This window comes from Pseudopipra pipra, chromosome W (assembly GCF_036250125.1).
Source record: "Pseudopipra pipra isolate bDixPip1 chromosome W, bDixPip1.hap1, whole genome shotgun sequence".
In the NCBI taxonomy this organism is placed as follows: Eukaryota; Metazoa; Chordata; class Aves; order Passeriformes; family Pipridae; genus Pseudopipra; species Pseudopipra pipra.
The window spans coordinates 38,632,093-38,652,416 of NC_087580.1; the positions used below are offsets into that span (position 1 = coordinate 38,632,093).

The 20,324-nt window shown below is 53.4% G+C and overlaps 3 protein-coding genes across 3 annotated transcripts in view; 2 read left to right on the forward strand and 1 right to left on the reverse strand.

Moving 5' to 3' along the window:
• LOC135404684 (zinc finger protein 721-like) overlaps positions 1–20,324 on the reverse strand; it is a 224,785-nt gene that overhangs the window by 160,505 nt on the left and 43,956 nt on the right. The gene's annotated exons all lie outside the window — the stretch shown is intronic.
• On the forward strand, positions 3,055–3,894 carry LOC135405535 (zinc finger protein 436-like). Its single transcript, XM_064640244.1, has one exon. The coding sequence runs from the start codon at positions 3,139–3,141 to the stop codon at positions 3,880–3,882; it is 744 nt and encodes a 247-aa protein (XP_064496314.1). The 5' UTR covers positions 3,055–3,138; the 3' UTR covers positions 3,883–3,894.
• LOC135405426 (olfactory receptor 14J1-like) lies at positions 15,522–16,580 on the forward strand. Its single transcript, XM_064640123.1, has one exon. The coding sequence runs from the start codon at positions 15,581–15,583 to the stop codon at positions 16,550–16,552; it is 972 nt and encodes a 323-aa protein (XP_064496193.1). The 5' UTR covers positions 15,522–15,580; the 3' UTR covers positions 16,553–16,580.

Here is a 20,324-nt window from a genome sequence, read left to right on the forward strand (position 1 = left end):
TGTCCCTCAGTAACCCCCCAGTCTCTCCCAGTGCCCCCTGGTTCCCCCCAGTGTGTCCCAGTATCCCCCAGTAATCACCCAGTGCCCCCCAAAGCCCCTCAACTGTCCCCAGTGTGTCCCCAGATGCCCTTGGCATTTCTGTGACTGTGGCAGGGAGGGGGGATGATTTTGGTGTCAGAGGGTCCAGGGTGGGCTCCTGGGGTGAGATGGAAGGTTGGGGACATCAGGGATGGGGTTTGGGGACAGTGGAATTGGGGGAATTATGGCCATGGAGAGGCCCTGGGGACATTGGAGACACCAAGGGGGTCTCAGGGATTTAAGGGGGGAATTAGGGACACCAAGAAGGTCTTGGGAACCCCGGGGGGTCTCAGGACTCACCTGCTCTTGGTGCTGCCCCTCCTCTTTCCCCCTAGACATCATTAACCCCCCCAAATGTCTCCCAACTCCCATTTTCTTTTAATCCCCTCCCCGTACAGATCCCTTTGACCTCCCAAGACCCCTTTTAACTCCCCTAAATGAACCCAAAGCACCCCAAAACTCCCCAAATTCCTATCCAACCCCCCCCTAGATCCCCTGAAATCTCCCCCAGCCCCGCCTCAAATCCCTTCCAACTTCCCCCCCAAAGAGGGATCACCCGGCACCCTGGGACAGGAACACAGTGGGCTGTACTGGGGGCACTGGGCTGTACTGGGAGGGCACTGGGGGGGGCTCAGATGTCCCAGGACAACGTGGCCCAGCTCCAGGAGAGATCTGGGGAGCAGTGAGGAGGTACTGGTCTGTCCTGGTCTGTCCTGGTCTGTACTGGTTTGTACCCCCAATCCCCAAAGCCCCTCCCCAGCTCCCCCAGGACCCTCTCGCACCCCAAAGCCTCCCAGGCCCCCCAGGCCCCTGAGTTGGTCCTGCTGCCCCTTGAGCATCTGCAGCTGCTGCAGAACCAGGCATTTCATCAGCAAATGTGCAGGTGACCCCAAGCTGGGGGTGTGTTGATGTGCTGGAAGGCAGGAGGGCTCTGCAGAGGGACCTGGCCCAGCTGGATCCATGGGCTGATTGCAAGGGGATGAGGTTCCAGCAGGCCAAGGGCCGGGTCCTGCCCTTTGGCCACAAGAAGCCCCGTCAGCCCCCCGGGCTGGGGCCAGAGTGTCTGGAGAGCAGGCAGGCAGAAAGGGAGCTGGGAGTGTGGATGGACAGAAAGCTGAAGAGGAGGCAGAATGTGGCCAGGTGGCCAAGAGGGCCAATGGCTGGTGGCCTGTGTGAGGAAGAGTGTGTCAGCAGGAGCAGGGAAGTGATTGTTGGGCTGGAGTGAGCGCTGGTGAGGCCACCCCTGGAGTGCTGTGTCCAGCTCTGGGCCCCTGAGTTGAGGAAGGCCCTGGAGGGGCTGGAGCAGGTGCAGAGAAGAGCAGCGAGGCTGGGGAAGGGAGTGGAGCACAAGTGGTGTGAGGAGAGGCTGAGGGAGCTGGGGGTGTTGAGGCTGGAGAAGAGGAGGCTCAGGGGAGACCTCCTGACTGTCTGCAAGTCCCTGCCAGGGGGTTGGAGCCAGGTGGGGGTGGGGCTGTTGTGCCAGGAAGCAGCAGTAGGACAAGAGGGCTGGGTCTTGAGCTGTGCCAGGGGAGGTTTAGGTTGGATATGTGGAAGCAATTTTGTACAGAGAGAAGTGAAAAGAGCGGGTGGGACCCCCAAAGGGAGCTTGAGGGGCGGTGGGTCACCCCTAAAGGGAGCTGGGGGGAGCCGGGGTTTTGGGGGCTGATGGGAAAGGGGTGAGACAGGGGGTAAGAGGAGGGGGGAGAGCTAGAGCGGGATGGTGGGGGTGCCTCGGTGTCCCCATGCCTTGATCCCTGGAGTGTGTGGGAGGCTGGAGAGAGGGAGGAGCTTCAAGAGCCTGGAGAGGGGGGGCACGGAAAAGGGGAAGTCTGGACAGTGGGGACCCCTGGGATCCCCTAGGACAACAAAGTGCAGAACCTGGAGAGGGGGAATGTCTGGGAATGCGGCACCCTGAAGGCGAGAGTCAGAGGAGAAGGGACCCCTGGGACCCCCAACACTCCCAGCATCCCTAAGTGGGACCCCAAGCATCCCCAGAGGGGGGAAACCAGAGAAGGGGAACTCTTAGGAGAATTTTTTTGGGCTAATCTTCATATTTTAGAGTATTTTTTAGCTGAATGTCAACTTTTTGCGGGCAGGAGTCTTCTCACTATTTCTGAAGGGCTTTTGCCTGAATCTCGATGATTTGGGGTTTTCTGGACTTAATGTTGGTGTTTTGGAGGTTTATATGGTCACAGGATGCCCGGTGAGTTCTAGAGATGGACTTGGGCAGGAGGAACCCCCAAGCCAACGCGCTCAGCCCTTGTTTTCCCCCCATCAGGATTTGTCCTTCCCAAAGCTTGGGCGGATGGAGGAGGAGGCTGCGAGGAAGAGGAAGATGCCTTGGGCCCCCCAGGCAGGTGAGGAGGAAGTCAGTGTCCCTTTGGGCGGGTGTTGTGCTGGCTCTGTCAGCCGAGCATGGCCCCGGCTGCAGGACAACCCCGCTGGCGCCGCCGTCCTGCCGGGGCCGGAGTTGGGGGGATGTCCTTGGCCTTCCCTGTGGGCCGGAGGCAAATCCCCTGCCTGTCCTTCTTGCTTCCTGCCCCAGGCCCCGAGCTGAGGACGGAGAGCCCGGAGGACAAATCCCCCCGTGAGACCCTGGTGGGAGAGGCCGTTTTGAAGGGCTCCCCGGCTCAGGAAGGCAGCGGGGAGGAAAAGGGCCGGAGATCCCCCCGCAGGAGGGGCTCCAAAGCCAGCCCAGGGTGCTCTGAGGAGGAAAGAGCCAGCCTGTGCCGGGAAGGCGGCCGGAGCTTGAGGGGGAGCTCTGAGCTGGTGATCCCTGAGCAGCCTCCCAGCAGGGAGAAACCCTTCAGGTGTTTGGAATGTGGGAAGAGCTTTAGGAGGAGCACCAACCTTCTCACCCACCAGCACATCCACACTGGAGAACATCCGTACACGTGTGGTCAATGTGGAAAGAGCTTCAGGAGCAACACCACTCTGATCCAGCACCAGATTATCCACAGTGCGGAAAGGCCTTACAGATGTGGGGAGTGTGGGAAGAGCTTCAGGCAGAGCTCCAGCCTCTGCATCCACCAGCGCATCCACACTGGGGAACGGCCCTACATGTGTGGGGAATGTGGGAAGAGCTTCACTGACAGCTCCAACCTGATCCGACACCAGCGTATCCACACCATGGAACGGCCCCACACGTGTGGGGAATGTGGGAAGAGCTTCATGCGAAAATACCACCTCTTCACCCACCAGCGCTTGCACACTGGGGAACGGCCCCACACGTGTGGGGAGTGTGGGAAGAGCTTCATTGACAGCTCTGGCCTCCATGTGCACCGTCGCATTCACACCGGGGAACGGCCCTACAAGTGTGTTGAGTGTGGGGAAAGCTTCAGGACCAGCTCCAGCCTCCGCTCTCACCATCTCATCCACAGCGGGGAACGGCCCTACAAGTGCTTGGAATGTGGGAAGGGGTTTCAGACCAGCTCAGATCTCTTGAAGCACAAGCCGACACACACAGGGGAGTGGGCCTTCCACTGCACCTACTGCGGGAAGGGCTTCAACCAGAACTCCACCCTTGTCATACACCGGCGCATCCACACTGGAGAGAGGCCCTACAAGTGTGGGGAGTGTGGGAAAAGGTTTAAACGCAGCTCACATGTCATCCAGCACCAGCGGACACACACGGATGAGAGGCCCTTCCGCTGCACCGACTGCGGGAAAGGCTTCAACCAGAACTCCGCCCTCGTCACCCACCGGCGCATCCACACTGGAGAGAGGCCCTACAAGTGTGGGGAGTGTGGGAAAAGCTTCACCGACAGCTCTGGCTTGACCCAACACCAACGGACCCACCAGTAAGGGAAGCCCCGACTGCGGGAAGAACAGTCGCTGCTTCCACCCCTAATGAACCCCCTGATGGTGAGGCAACCCCTGGAGTCCAGTGACTGTCACTCCATCCCTTTTGACCACAAAGGGCCAGTCCCCTTTCACAGGGGCAGGTTCTTCCAACAGAACCCTTCCTGGGGGGTGTGTGGAGATTCCTGCCTTGGCTGGGGACCGCCTATGGTCCCTCCTGGAGGTTGAGAGCAGAGATCTCCTCACCAGTGTTGGTGTGGGGGAGTTCCATCCATCTCTAATTAACAATCATTGCTTTTGTGCCAGCTTGAGTAGAATTGCTTCAACAATTGCTTTAGTGTAGAGCACTGTCCTGTCTTATCCTGTACTCCTGGTAGTTTTAGTGTTTCTATTGTGCAGTAAATAATTCTGATGAAGATCTTTCGTCTGACCATTTGGAACCCTAGATAATTCATTTCTATCAATAAATATGATTTTCCATCATTAAAAACTGGGAAAAAAAAGTGTTTCAGTCCCACCTCTGTAATTTTTCTAAACTGCAACTGTTGGCATAAAGCAAGGCTGAGATTGGATCCAGCAGCCCCCAGCACCCCACAGTAAGTTGGGAGGTCAGGGGGGCTAGCCCCCTTTTGCCAACCCCCTTGTGCCCAAAGACCTCCATGGGACTGTTGGACCCACCAGACCACCTCCCCTTTTCCACCCTTCTCCCTGTTCCTTCCACCTTTTCATGGTCCCCTCATCCCCAGCCCCCCCTTTGATCACTTTAGGGGTCCTAACCCCTACTTTTTCCCCCCTCTCTCACCACTTCCATATCATCCCTCTAATTCCCCAGCCCTCTCATGCTCAGTTTGGGGTCCCACCACCCCTTTATCCCCTCTGACCCCCACTTTTCCAACCAACCTCCCCCTTGTCACCCTCCGCTCACCCGAGAGCTCCTCACCTGCAGCCGGGGGGGCTCCCAGCACCACCAGTGCCCAGAGAAGTCCCCCCAGAGAAGGGGTTGGGTGGGGTCTTGGGTGGGCTTTGAGTATGTTTAGGCAGTCCTGCAGAGCCTGTGTGGAGGTTTAGGGGGTTCCCAGCACCTTTCAAAGTGTGCTGGGTGCCTTATTGAGGGCTTAGTTCCCTCCCAAAGCCCCCCAGAGCGGGCTGACAGGGGGGAACACAGGGGGGTCCCCATTCCCGATCCATCCCGGGGCCTGTTCTGCCCCCCCCAAACTCAGCTACACCCCTTGGGATTCCCCCAAGCCCCTTCCCCACTGCCCCCCAATAACCGGGACTGGGGAGAACTGGGAAGCTTTCCTGGGATCAGGAGTGGCAGCAGGGGAGGGGGGGACACACGACCCCCCCCAAAATCCTCACAGGGACAGGAGGGGTCCAGGCTGGGCCCGAGGCCCTGGGGAGGGCCACCGCCGGCTCAGGAGCTCTGTGGGGAGAGAAAAGGGGGTGACACCGGGGTGGGGGGTCCCCGGGGGGGCACAGACGCTCTGGGGGGACACACGACCCCCTGGGACCCCCCTCACCTTCTGGCGCAGGTAGAAGCCGAGCCCCAGCGCCAGGGTGACGAAGGCCAAGAGGAAGCCCCCGGCCCCTCCTTGGCAGCAATTGCTCAGGCTGATGGAGCCCGGCAGGGCCGGGGCCGCCGGCGGTGTCCGATCCCGGCAGGAAGCGGGGAGGGCCCGGCGGGGTCTGATAGAAATAAATCAAAGCAGATCTCTCTCTTTCTTTTACCCCCTGGGCAGTGACCATCAAGAGGTGTCCCTGCTTCACAGCAGAAGCTGCACACACTTCAACAAAGTCTGTGGAAGAATTTGCTCCATGAAAGTTGGCCCTGGGCTTTTATGCTTATCCAGTGATGGATGGCCAGTCACATATTCCCAGGCCAGTGAGCAGCTGATCTGTCAAACTCTGCTTCCAAAAGCAGGATGTGTGTTGGAAGGTTGGGGAACCAGGCTGGGTTTGGCACAATTCAACACTAAACCAACCCCTTGGCACCAGCAGTAACTCACACAGAGAGTTTGCAGTGCTTGCATTCTCCCATCAGATTCTTTTCCAGGCAGAACATCCTGCTACAAGGGGTCTGTTACCACCCACCCCAGAAAGGGGGGGGTAACCCAGGTTCTTATTAATAAATCCCTTGGGGTGGATTAGAGTGAAAAGAGACCGAATAATTGGTGTTTGAAAACATATAAGTAGGGCTTATTTCAGAACAGTTTTGTTTCAAAGGTAAACAGGTATGTTGCCATTTTGGGTGTTACCATCTCTATCTCTCATCTACAGCAATGTGGCATAAAGAGAACCTTTAGGGAAAATGCATAAGGGAGAGAAAGGAAAGACAGGATAAGGGTGAGGGAGAGTAAGGGAAAGCAAAGCTGAGAGTGGAAAGATGTCTATAGTCACTGCCCACGGGGTCCAGAGATGGAACTTGGGAGTTGCAGCTTCCATGTCTGTCAGTTGAAGTGGTGGCCTTGATCTGTTGGGGGTGGGGGAGGGAAGCCCCCACACTCCAAGAAGTTATGAGTTATTATATCCATGGACAGTGTCCCAGGCCATGCCACAAACCCCCAACATCTCCTGGGCCTGCACAGAGTTCCCATGAGGGGCCTGGGAAAAGGGTTTTTCCTGCCTTTCAGGATTGGCAGAGGGGGGATGGGCTTTGATGGGACATCAGAGGTCTAATGCAAAAGTCCTGCAGAAGCCTGCAAGAGTCCCTTGGCAATCCTGGAATGCACAAATCATGAACCATTTCAGTCTCTGACACCATCCCGTGATTTATGCATTCAATAATTTCTCTTCTTTGGTCGTTCACTGTGAATCTTCTTTGTGGGCAGTGCCTTTTGTGTAGTGGACAGAAAGAGAGAAGAGAAAAGAAAAGGAAGAGAGAGCACAAATCTTTTCCCAATGTGATGCAATTTCCAAAAAACCTTACAGAAAAATAGTAAGCATACGGGACATAACAGGATCTCAATAGCTACAATCAAATTTCCTAATACTAACAAAGTTACAAACATCAGGATTTAATACTGACACAAATCTAATTTTCATTAGCCACTCTCTCCACCCTGTGAGTAATCAGAGTATCCTTTAATGCGTGGTGGGTGTGAGGGATTCCATAATAATGTGTCTGTTAGAGGGGCCAATGTGTCTTGAAATTGGACCTGAAATTACACATCAGTTCTTCTGCAAATACATTGAGTTACTTGGGAGTTGGTACAAGGCTTTCTTATATTCTCTTCCGGTAACACTTTCTTTTCTTTTGTCTAGATTTAGTTTAATTTGTTAATATTTTGAGAAATTTAGCCAAATATAAAATTTGATGCCTACTGAGGCAGAGGGTCAATGCATCTAATACATATTTGTATGATTCCAAATATGCAAATTCTTGTACCAACTCCCAGGCTAAATTTGATTGAGTTTCTTGATTCTCAATTGATTAAGACAGAATCAAGACATATCTAAAAACTTCTCCCAAGCCAATTTGTTTTTCAATAAAAAGACAAAATAAACTTGGCAAAAATTAAACTAGCAATACATAAAATGGCTTGTCTTACACAATCTTACCAGTGAGTTGCTCATGATAAAAACACCAATAAGTCAACAATTATTAATAAGCTGATCATACAAGCAATTTGGGGAGTAGAGGAGACACACGATGTTTGTGGTAAACTTTTACATATTGCAAAACTCCTGAGACAAAAATACACACAGACGTGCATATCACAAAGTTATTAAGATAAAAACACAAACACATGCAAACAACCAGTGCTGCAAAGAACAGTAGAACTCTCCAGTCCTGTTGCTGCTTCGTTTTCTCATGGCATACTTTTAAACTGATAACAGAAGCAGTTGTGGGGGCAGTTATCTCTTCTGCCCATTGCAGCAATTGAAAGCTTTATTGCTCTCACGCAGTTTGATCTCATCTGCTGGCAGGTTCCTGCAAAAAGAGGAAATCTGGGCCGCTATGGACCCATTATTAAAAAGAAGGAATTATCTATTTATCCCACTATTTTTCTTATCTGGCATGATGCCACTAGAGTAGCAATAATGGAGAAGTCTGGAATGTTTTCTTCAAAAAACAAATAAACCCAGAGCATTTACACCTCAGCATCTTTGCTCTAGGGTGACCAAGGTGTCAGAGGGAATACACACTGCTACTTCTTCTGCGGGAATTTGAAGTCCATGTGTCAAACTGTGGGGTTTGTTAATTGAGACAGAGAAGCAGATATGTTTCTGAATGTTAGTTCTTTCTCTGTGTCCATTCAATCCCACATGCCTCAAGCCCTGCACTCACACAATATATTGGGTTCCTGTGGTCGACCCCACGCACTTGGCACGGGTGCGCTCCGGGCGCGGCGGCGGCGGGCGAGGACCAAAAGCTCGCCTGCCTCTGATCAAGGGCTCAAAGCCCCGCCCTGAGCTCATGAATATGCAGCAGGGCAGGACATTTGCATCCCATGGGACGGCCCATTGGTGGGGCAGCGGCCAATCAGGCGCCAGGGGCGTGGGGGTGGCAGGCATCGTACCTGTCACATCACAGCTCCCTTGTGACATCAAATCCTCCCTGTGACATCACATCCTTCCTGTGACGTGACATCTTTCCTGTCACTTTACATCTCGCCTATGACATCACATCCTTCCTGTGAAATCACACCTCTCCTGTGATATCATATAATCCCTGTGACATCACATCCTTCCCATGACATCACACCTCCTCTATGATGTCCCAACTATAATATGACATCACATCTCCCCTGTGACATCAAATCTTTCCTGTGACATAGCATCTTTCTTGTGACATCACATCCTCCTCTGTGACATCACATCTCCCATATGATATCACACCTCTCCTGTGATATTGTATCATCCCTGTGACATCACATCCTTCCTGTGACATAACATCTCCTCTATGATGTCCCGTCCATCATATGACATCACAGCTCTCCTGTGATATCATATGATACCTGTGATGTCACATCCTTCCTGTGACATCACATCATCCCTGTCACATCACATCTCTCGTATGACGTCACATCCATCATATGACATCACATCCTTTATGTGACATCACATCTCCCCTATGATGTCACATCCTTCCTGTGACATCACACGTGCTCTGTGACATCTCATCCTTCCTGTGACATCATGTCCTCCCCTGTGACATCACATCTCCCCTATGACATCACGCCTTTCCTATGATGTCACAACCATCATATTACATCACACCTCTCCTGTGATATCATATCATCCCTGTGATGTCACGTCCTCACCTGTGACGTCAAATCCTCCCACTGACATCATATTTCCTCTATGACATCACATCCTTCCACTGGCATCACATCTCCCCTATGACATCACAACCATGATATGACATCATATCCTTCCTGTGACATCACATCTCCCCTATGATGTCACATCCATCATATGGCATCACAACTACCCTGTGATACCATATAATCCCTCTGACATCACATCTCCCCTATGACATCACATCTCCCCTGTGACATCACATCCAGTGACATCCAGATCCATCCCAAGGTTGGGGGTGTGTCTGAGACAGGCAGAACCACAAATGCCTGCACAGCCCAGAGCAGTCAGTGTGGGGCTGTGCTTGCTGCTGCAGAGACCCCCAGGGAACAAACCCAGGCAAGAGTTTGGGGGTGGGGGCTGTGTCCCTAAGGAGGACACTTGCCTGATTATTGCTTATTAGTTGTAATATCTTATAGATCTATCACACAACACCTAAGGATGGATTCTACAGAATATGTGCCAGAGATATTTGGGTTGGGTCTGGCTGAGCTGCAGTTCAGTTCCCCACAGCAGCCCTCCCAGGGCTGGGCTTGGCATTGGCAGCTGGAAGGGTGTTGAGAACACCCCAGTGTTTTGGCCACTGCTGAGCACAGCACCAACACTGGGACATTCCTTCCTTAGCTGAAGGCAAGGGAGCAGGAGGGGGGCATTCATTGTCTAATGGCTGCCTGCTAAGGAACCGTCCCGCGGACCCAAGCCCTGTCCTCAGGAGTGGCTGCTCCTGGGAAGCAGAGAACAAACCCTGCTGTCTTTTGCTTCTGTGTGCGCAAGCATCGCTTTGCTTTTTGCTTCAAACAAACTGACTTATCTCAATCCACGAGTTGTTTTTTTTTTTTCCACCTTCTACTCTCCCCTGTCCCGCCGGGAAGGTTCTGACCACCACATCCCCCACAAGTCACAGAATCATGGAACGGTTTGGGTGGGAAGGGACCTTAAAGACCAACTTGTTCCAACCCCCTGACACTACACCACGTTGTTCTGAGACCCATCCAGCCTGCCCTTGAACACTTCCAGGGATGGGGCAGCCACAGCTCCACTGAGCAACCTGTGCCAGGATCTCAACACCCTCACAGTCAAGAATTTCTTTCTAATATCCCATATAACCCTTTCCTCTGTCAGTGTGAAGCCATTCCCCTTTGTCCTGTCACTCCAAGACTTTGTAAATAGTCTCTCTCCATCTTTCTTGTTGGCTCCTTCAGGCACTGGAAGGCCACAATAAGGTTACCCTGGAGCCTTCTCTTTTCCAGTCTGAACAATGCCAATTCTCTCAGCCTTTCCTCACAGCAGAGCTGCTCCATCCCTCTGATCCTATTGCTGGTCCCCTTTGGACTCGCTCCAACAGGTCCATGTCCTTCCTGTGCTGGACCCCAGAGCTGGAGGCAGCTCTGCAGGGGTGACAACATTACAGCCCTGTGTGTTCCAGCAAGGACACTGTGGAACCTCCTGGAGTAAAGGGGCCATTGTGACACTGTAGGGCCTTCTGGAGCCAAAGGAACCCTGGGACACTGTGGAATCTCATGGAACCAAGGGTTCATTGTGCCATGAAGGGCCTCATGGAACCAAGGGAGCCCTGAGACTTTTCAGGACCTCATAGAATCAGGGGCCACTGTGACACTGAGGAACCTTGGGGACTCAAAAGCCACTGTGACACTGCAGGGCCTCATGGAACCAAAGGAACCCTGAGACTTTTCAGAACCTCATGGAATCAAGGGGCCACTGTGACACTGCAGGGTCCCATGGAACCAAAGGATTCCTGGGACACTGTGGAATCTCATGGAACCAAGGAGCCACTGTGATATGTGGGGCCTCCTAGAACCAAAGGAGACCTGAGACATTTTGCAAACCCATGGAATCAAGGGTCCATTATCACACTACAGACCCTTACGAAGCCAAATGGACCCTGCGACTCTGTGGAACCTCATGGAATCCAGTGGCCATTCCCACACTGTAAAACCTCAAGGATACTCTCAGGTTCCCATTATGAAAATTCAGCTGCCCAAATTCAGATGCAAAGGAGACCATGTGCCAAAGTCAGCAGTCCAGTTTTGATTTAACAGTAAATAGGAGGGAGAGAGAGAGAAAGAAATAGAAAGAGAGAGAAGAAGAGGGTGGTGGGAAGCCAGTGAGAGAGAGACAGAGATGAAGTAAATGTATCACACCATGTAGATCCCTGAGGCTCCCACTGGTCCTTCTTCCCCCTGCTCTGCTCGGTGGAGGGTCCCCAAGTTGTGCTTCTGGGCTATCACTTTTATACAGCCCAAGCCCTGGGTATTCAGGGGGGTAGATGCTGTTCCCACAGGTTGGGCTGGCACATCGACAAGGACTTGCTTCCTTTCCCACAGCTTTCCATGGTGGGAGTTTTACCCTCTGTGCTTCCAGTCTGCAGGTGGGAATCTTTGTCTGGATGGGTTCCCCAGACCTGCCTTACCAGCCCTGGCTTCCTGTTGGGGCTGTCTGCTCTTTCCCACACTCTGCACAGTGCAATTCTGTCCTGGGGGCTACTGCCAAAGCTTTACCTCCCTTTAGGCCTTGGAATTAAAGGCCTTCCTGTTTGCCACCAGTGCTTGTGTGTTGTGGTGCCTTATGGGATTTTCCTGCTTTGACAGTGTTTTGAGACAGTTCATTGTGCCCTTCAAGTCCTTCCATGTGCACACACACACACCACTCTCAGCAGTGTCTGGCCCTCCAAAGAACACAAGCCCTGATGATTTGTAGCTCCCACTCCAGTGGTTGGCACTTGGACCTCCCTCCATACCCAGAGCTCAGAGCTCCCTTGTCCCAGAAAGTTTAAAGAGATTGTGCCTCATTCTGCCAAGACAACCCTTGGAAAAAGTGTCCCTCTGTGTTTCCTGGGAGACGAGCACTCTATTGTCATCTTCCAAAACCTTGGAGAGGTCCCAGAGATCTCCTAGAAAGGAATTTGGGGCCTCAAGCACAGGACCCGTATATAGAGGCTGAGGACTCAGGGGTCAGTGGTGTGAAGATTGAGGACAGTAGAGGAGTAGCCTGAGAGGTCTGGAAGGGGGGTGTCAGAGCTGGTGGAGCTTTTCTTCCTGTCAGAAAACAGCCTAAGAAAGAACTAGTGCCACCAAGGGCAGCTGGGGTGGCCTAGACTGGTGACAAGAAGCAAGAACTTTCCCTCCAAGGTCAGTGTTGTGGTGCAATATGTCACAAAGAAGGAGTCTGGATGAGCCCAAGGCTTTGTGTGTGCAGGAAGAGCCAGGGAGGACGCAGAGATGTCAGTGCAGGAAGGTGCCAGCCAGGTGGGGCAGCCGGGGGGATGACGACAGCCTGCAGGGAAAGGGGCAGGGCATGGACACCGTAGGACAGCCTGGGCTGGAGAGGAGACAGGGAGGGGGAGAAGCTGAAAGGCCCTGACACAGCCACCTTCTGCAGGCCTTTGGCCATGGCTGCTGTCTGTGCCCCTGATGCCAGGGGGAGACAAGTGCCCCTTGCAGCCCTGGGGCCTCATGGCCTCCTTGTCCCTGCTCAGCAGCCTGGCAGGTGCCACCCCATGGTCCTGCCCTTGGCATTGCACATCCCACATCCCAGTGCCCCAGGAAGAGCCCTGAGGAATGAGACAGGGACAGGATCTACCTTCCCAGGGGCTGGGGGTCAGGGCTTGGCCCTTTGGATTAAGAAAACAAGTCAAGATTTCTTCAGCATCAGAGCCACCTTTCCCTTGCTTGTCCATCCTTGTCATCACTGTCTGCACTTTTCTGCTCTAACTGGAATCTGGGACATGTTCTCAGTTGTGTCCCACTGTGAGACTCATTAGCACTACAAGAAACTTTGATGTTTCAATCTCATTTTGACTTCTTGAGAAGTTGTTTGAACTTACTCTCAGGGACTGAGTCTCAGGTAAACAACATCAAACCCTCCAGGGGGTCATGAAATGCCTGGGGCTGTTGCTGTGCTGCTGAGCTGGGCCGGTCTCCTGGCACACAGGGAGCTCCTGGCAAGCAAGAAGAGCTTCAAAGAGACAGCTCTGCTGGTGAGCAGCTCCTCTGCACAGCCCAGCAGGGCTGAGGGCACTGCCTGCAGCACCCAGGGCACAGGAGAGAAGGCAGAGAGATGAGAGGCAGCCTGGGCTGGGAGGTGACTGAGCTCTCACTACACGAGAAACCTTCCCAGGATTTGAAGGAAGAATTCTCTGGCTGTAGGAAAGTTCAACTGCCTTCCTGGAGGCATCTCCTAAAGCTGCCACATCCCACAGGTTCTAGGATCTTTCAGCAGGACTCTCCCAGTTGCTGCAGTGCAGGGGAAGTGGCCATATGGCAGAGCAGGGCAGGAGCTGCAGGCAGCAAGGGCAGACAGGAGAAGGGAGCAGGAGGTTCAAGGGATCCTGGGGTGGGAGGACAGGGCAGAGCTGCTCAGGGCAGGAACCTTGCCAGCCATTTGCCACGGTCAGGCTCTGGCTGCAGAGCAGTGCAGGTGAGTTCCTGCAAGTGCCTCTGCCAGCTGCCAAATGGCAGCAGTGGCAGGAGCTGTCAGGATGGCTCTGCTGGATTTGCTGGGGTGCAGCAGGAGAAGCTGCTGCAGAGCAGGACTTGCTGCTGCCCCATCAGAGGCCCAGGGCCAGAAGGTTCCCTGTGGCAGGGCTGGCTGTGGGGTGGGAAGGTGGTGGTGCAGCCAGGGGTGCCCAGGGCTGTGGGGCAGAGCAGGGTCCTGCCCCCAGGGCTCTGTGTGCTGGGGCAGGGACTCTGCTGCCTGCCAGGGTCAGCTCTCAGACTGGCCAAGGAGCTGCCACGGGGCTGGGGGAGAAGGTGTGGGTGGAAGGAGTGACCCCTCCTGGGAGGGCAGAGCAGGGCAGGGCTGGGTAGGGCCCTTCAGCTGCAGGCTCAGGGCTCCTCACAGCTTCAGCTCCACCTCCTCCATTTCCAGGGCCCCTTCTCAGGAAGCACATCCCCCCAGAACACCTCCCCCTTCCCAGCCACCGCAGGCTGTCTGGGATCTGCTCTGCAGCCCCTGCCCAGGCAGAGCTGCCCCTGGGCACTGGGCTGGGGATGGCTCTGGCAGCACTGGCAGGGAGCTGAGCTGGGCACAGGCAGGGGCTGCTGGCAGGAACAGCTCCTCACCCAGAGACAGGCAGGCAGGGAGAGGGAGCTGCTGCCACAAGGGCTGGGCAGGGGGATGTGGGCCCCTCCCTGCTGTCCCTGTGGCACAGACCCCTTCCCTGAGCAGCTCCTGCCTGGGCTCCTTTCCCAGCCTAAGCAGAGCCTGTGCCCTCAGGCCCACGGGGGCTGGGCTGTGCATTGCCCTGCAGCAGCCAGAGCCCAGGCAAGGACAGGGCCCTGATTTCCAGCTGTCTCTCTGTGTCCCTCCTCCCTTGGCAGCAGCATTGTGGCATTTCACTGCCATCCCCTGCTGCCTGGGCTCTCCTTGTTCTCACCAGTGGGTTTTCTGAGCCACTGTGGGGTTTGGAGGGGGCAGATTCCTGTCCAGACACAACCCCTTTGGGTGCTGCTGTGGGGATGTGTCTGTGGGAGCCAAGTGCCCAAGTGCCCTTCAGGCACCATCAGGGTATTCAGCTGTTTGCCTGGGTGTCCTGCAGGGCTGCAGGTGCCCTCCAGAAGGGCACAGCTCTGCCATAGGATCTCTGTGCTGCACAAGATCCCCATGGAGAAAACTCCTCAGTGCTAAATCCATGCAAATGCTCTGGGCAGCTGTACTTGGGAGCTGCAATGATCCCTGTGTGTGGCAGTCTGGGAGGAGAAAGATGAGATCCTAATCAGGCATCCTGAGGAAAGGCAAGGATTCTGTCAATCTGCTCTTTGAACCAGGATTCCAGATTCCTCTGCTCCCAGAAGTGCCTTGTTCTTTTTTTAAGGGAATTCCTAAGGGCCAACCCCCTTCCGCTCCAAGCTGCCAGCCAGGGGCAGCTGTGAACAGCAAAGATGGCCAGCTTTTGTCTCTGCACCAAGAGACCATCCCTTTGCCTCTCAGGACTCACAAGATTTCACTTGGAGCACATTAGAAATGTCAGAGATTTCAACCATCCAAACTCACTCCTGGCAAGAGGGACTGGAACAAAATCAAGTCCCCCCAGATCCCCTCCCTCTGTTCAGCCCTTGGGCAAACTGTGACCAGCAGTTCTGGAAACACTTTGATACATCACAAGTGCATTTAATTGGAGGTCACCCTGTGCTCCAAGTTGCCTCTCACTGCACAGCAAGAAGGATTCCTCGGGAGCCCATTCCGGGGTCCCTGCTCTCAGTGTCCCCTTCAGCCAGCAAAACCCAGAGCTCAGGGAGAGGGATGCAGAGGGATCTTCCTGAAAAGAGGCCCTGAATGTTGAATTGCTATGAGACATGCAAGATGTTTTGCTAATTGAGTCTGGCTTAATTCAGTTCTGCCTTTTTTCCCCTCAACAGAAAACAATAACCAGAGGCAGCAAATGTCCAACAGCAGCTCCCTCACCCAGTTCCTCCTCCTGGCAGTCGCAGACAGGCGGGAGCTGCAGCTCCTGCACTTCTGGCTCTTCCTGGCCATCTCCCTGGCTGCCCTCCTGGCCAACGGCCTCATCCTCAGCGCCGTAGCCTGTGACCACCACCTGCACACCCCCAGGTACTTCTTCCTGCTCAACCTCTCCCTCACAGACCTGGGCTGCATCTGCACCACTGTCCCCAAAACCATGCACAATTCCCTCTGGAACACCGGAACCATCACCTACACAGGATGTGCTGCACAGCTCTTTTTCTTTGCCTTCTTCATCTCAGCAGAGTTTTCCCTCCTCACCATCATGTGCTACGACCGCTACGTTGCCATCTGCAAACCCCTGCACTACGGGACCCTCCTGGGCAGCAGAGCTTGTGCCCACATGGCAGCAGCTGCCTGGGCCACTGGCTTTCTCAGTGCTTTGCTGCACACAGCCAATACATTTTCCCTGCCCCTGTGCCAGGGCAATGCCCTGGGCCAGTTCTTCTGTGAAATCCCACACATCCTCAAGCTCTCCTGCTCACACTCAGGCTACCTCAGGGAAATTGGGCTCATTCGGGTTACTGCCTGTCTAATATTTGGTGGTTTTGTTTTCTTTGTTTTCTCCTATGTGCAGATCTTCAGGGCTGTGCTGAGGATCCCCTCTCAGCAGGGACGGCACAAAGCCTTTTCCACCTGCCTCCCTCACCTGGCTGTGGTCTCCCTGTTTATCAGCACTTTATTCTTTGCCCACCTGAAGCCCCCTTCCATCTCCTCCCCATCTCTAGATCTTATTGTGTCACTCATGTATTCAGTGGTGTCTCCAACACTGAACCCCCTCATCTACAGCCTGAGGAACCAGGAGCTCAAGGATGCCCTGAGGAAACTCATAACTGGGTGTTTTTCAGAAGCAATAAACTCTCCTTCTTCTGCTTGTTATGTACCTCATTAAAGGCCAATCCTTTTATGTACTTCATTAAAGGCCCACCATATCTTCTCTGTTTTTTACTCTTGGGCTGTTATTTTTGTGAGAATTGGTTCACACCAAAAAATCTTTATATCTATAAAGATCTATATAAAGATATATATATCTCTTTATATAGATATAAACACCGTTTTCAATTCAGTGTTTGCCTTTCTAGCCTGGCCCACAGGCTGTACAAATTGGCAATTGTACTCACTGTGTGCTCAAACCAAATAAAGAACTCTGCCTTGACTTGTTTGCCTGACATCTTTCCTCTCTGACTTCTCTGCAGCTGCAGGGTGGGTGCCTCTGTGCAGAGCTGGGCCAGAAAAGAGTCCCAGCAGAGCAGCACTGCCAGGGAGCAGCAGCCCTTCTCCTGCCTGGCCTCCTCTCCCTTCCCTTCCACACTGTCCTGCAGAGCCCTGTGTTCCTGGAGGCCTCAGTGCTCTGGCAGTCGGTCCCAGTCCTGCTGCAGGACTGTCCAGGGACTGCAGGCAGGGACAGCCACGGGCACTGCTGGCACAGAGCTGACCTCTGCAGCAGCACTGCCATCCTGCAGGGGCATCTCCTCAGGCCAGGGCCTCAAAGCTTCCATCTGCTTTCCACTTTGCTCTCCAGGATGTGCCCAACACAACGCCCTGCAGAGGAAAACAGCAGTGACCAGCACAAGGGTGGGAGTGCTCAGGGTGGGGGCACCCAGCAGTGCCCTGGCACAGCCAGCGCCGCTCCCAGCACTGGCCTCTCACCCCAGGCCATTGGGCTTGTTCTTCCCTCCAAGGAGGGACAGCAAATGACCAGCTCAGGAGTCCATGTTTGCACTGCATGCACAAGACATGCCCCTGTGTCACGGCTTGGGGCTGGGGGGGTGGAAGGCTTAGACAAAGTTGATGGCAGAAGCCGTCTCATTGAGCTACGAGGGGCAGAAAGGACCCCCTTGCTTTCCAAATTCCTTCTTAGAGAGGAGCCTGGGGGTGGCTGGATCCAATCTCAGGCTCAGATTTTGATTTAAACTGAAGGAATTATAGAGGTGTGATTCAAACACTTTGTCCTGCAGGTTTTAGTGATGGCAAATCAGAAATATTTCGATAAAATGAATCGTTTATTATGACAAATAAACAGACAATTGATCAGAGAAATGAATAGATGAAATACCTTAAATTTACAGAATTATTTCCTGCACAGTATAAAAGCCAAAACGTCCTAGCAGTATAGTGTAAGATAGGACAGTGCAGTCTATCAAAGTCATTCTTTTAAAGCAATTGGATCAAAGCCAGCAAAAAGAAACAATCCTGAAGTAGAGACTGGGGTAACTCACCCCACAACGACAGGGGATAATTCTCTCTCTTTCACTTTACCCCTGGGCAGTGACCATGAAGAGCTGTCCCTGCTTCATGGCACAAGCTCTACACACTTCAAGGAAGTCTGTGGAAGAATCTGACACATCAAAGTTAAGACGGGGCTTTTATAGTTATCAAGGGTTTGACTGTCAGACATATTTGCAGGCCAGGGAGCAGTTTATCGGTCAAATCCTGCTTCAGAAAGCAGGATGTGTGTTTGAAGTTTCAAGAAGCATTTTGGGTTTAGCATAATTCAACATTAAAAACAGCACCTTGACACCAGCAGTAACTCACTACAGAGACCTTGCATTGTTTGCATTCTCTGACCATTTTTTAGGTATTATCCTGGCAGAGCATCCTGCCAGAAATGGCCCCTTGATTCTATGAGGTTGCAAAAACTCTGAGGGTTCCTTTGGTTCCTCGAGGCCCTACGGTGTCACAATGGCTCCTTGATTCCAGGATGTTCCAAAACATCCCAGGGTTCCCTTGGCTCCAAGAGGCTCCCCAGTGTCCCACCGGCCCCTGGATTCCAGGAGGCCCTGCAGTGTCCCAATGGCCACTCGGTTCCAGGAGCCACAGCGGCTGCCGCCGGCGTCTGTGCCCGGAGCCGCCGCTCCCACGGGGCTGCCGCACTCACCGCCGGGGTTGCCGCTCGCGCAGCCGCCGCTCTGCCCCGGCTGCACCGGGACCCGGCACCGCCTCGGGCCTGCGCTGCCGCCTCAGCGGCCACAGGGACACAGGGATGGGGGACCTTTGCTCTGCCACTGAGGGGGCCTGGCTTTGTTCTGCTGGGGTCTGGGCTTTAGGAAAATTGCTGTTCATTTTCATGCTCCGCTGGAACACCTCCTGAATTCCAAAGGTTTCCTAATCCAGGGGGAGGGTTTTCTATGGCATCGGAGGTGCCGCCCCTCGGGACACATTGTCAATAAACCATCCAACTGATTTGGATGGGTGTAAGAGATGGGGAACACGGGGTAGCCTTGGAACATTCCCTACCAGAATCGTAACCCAAATGGAACGGTTAGGATACAATTCCCAAATAGTTTGGAAACTCCAGTCATTCCTGACACCAGGATGGAAATTCAGCAGATAACTAAAGCCAGTCCCCTTGGGAGCCCACAACCAGCAGGGCTGAGGGAGGCCCTGGCAGCTCCCCAGCACCTCCCTCTCAGTGGGACACCTCTGGCAGCCTCTCCCAGCTTGGGAACCCTCCAGTTTGCAACACTCCAAAGACCCTTGCTGATGCCCAGGACAATTCTGATGCCCCTCAACAAACACTCCTCCAGCTGGGACCCTTGTCTTGGCAAACACAAAGGGATTTGGGGGAGTGTTTCCCTGACAACAAAGAGAATTTGGGAGAGAGGGATCTTTCCGCACCCAGCTATTGATGTTTCCACACATCTCTGCCTGGGTGTGGGTGTGAATTGACTGTGGTGGGAATGTTGTAGTTTTGAATCTATAATTCAGTCACTGTAAAATTGCACCAAATGCTATTGATTCACTTGATAATTGTTTGATTGGTCAATGATGAGTGCTACTAATGTCTTTTGACTCCTTGTCCTTGAATCCAAATCCTTTGCACCCTGACCCTCTTGCATCTCAAGGCTCTGTGTAAATAATTTCCTTTCATAAAAATATATATCTTTTTCATGACGTCCAGTTTAAAATCTTCCTCCTTAGCTAAACTACAAAACAACTCCAATTAGTTGTTGATGTCTTAAAGACAATTAAAGAAAGAAAAACAATTTGTTTTTCAATGTTTAAATGGGTCCCACAGTGTGTTTGGAGTTGCATCAGCTGTCAGTCCAAGATGGGCCATGTCAGAACTGGTGAGGTTGGGGGCTGAGGAGCAAGGTTGATCATCCAGGGTCAGTGTGGATCTCCTGAGGAGACACTCAGCATCAAGATCACTTGGAGAACACCTCTATCACCTCTCCTCTGAACTACAAAATATCCCTAATTGAATTAATACAAAAAATGTACAAACTTTGAAGACTTGTTTTGAAATTGCCATGAAGACAATTAAAGGAAGACAAAGAGATCCTGAGGGATTTCTGCATTTTAATGAGCCCCACGGGGTGTTTGCAGCCCAGCCCATGATCCTGAGGTACTGAGAGAAGATTGAAGCAGCTGCTGAAGAAGTCAGAAGCCAAACTGCAAGTGCCTTGAAGCATTGCTGGGCCCCACTGAGGGCAGGCCCTGACAAAGCCTCCCCAGGGACTCCTTGGAGCAGCTCCTTGGAGGCCAGGAGTGCAGGCAGACAAAGGCTCTGGGCAGGCCCCTGCAATGCTGAGCAAAGCCTGCCTTGGTTTTGTGGAGCACAAAGGCCAAGGCCTGAGCCCCAGGCCCTGGCCCAGCAGATCCTGTCCCTCCCGACTGGCTCAGGGCTGTTTGGGGGGCACTGGGATGGGAGGGGGAGGAAC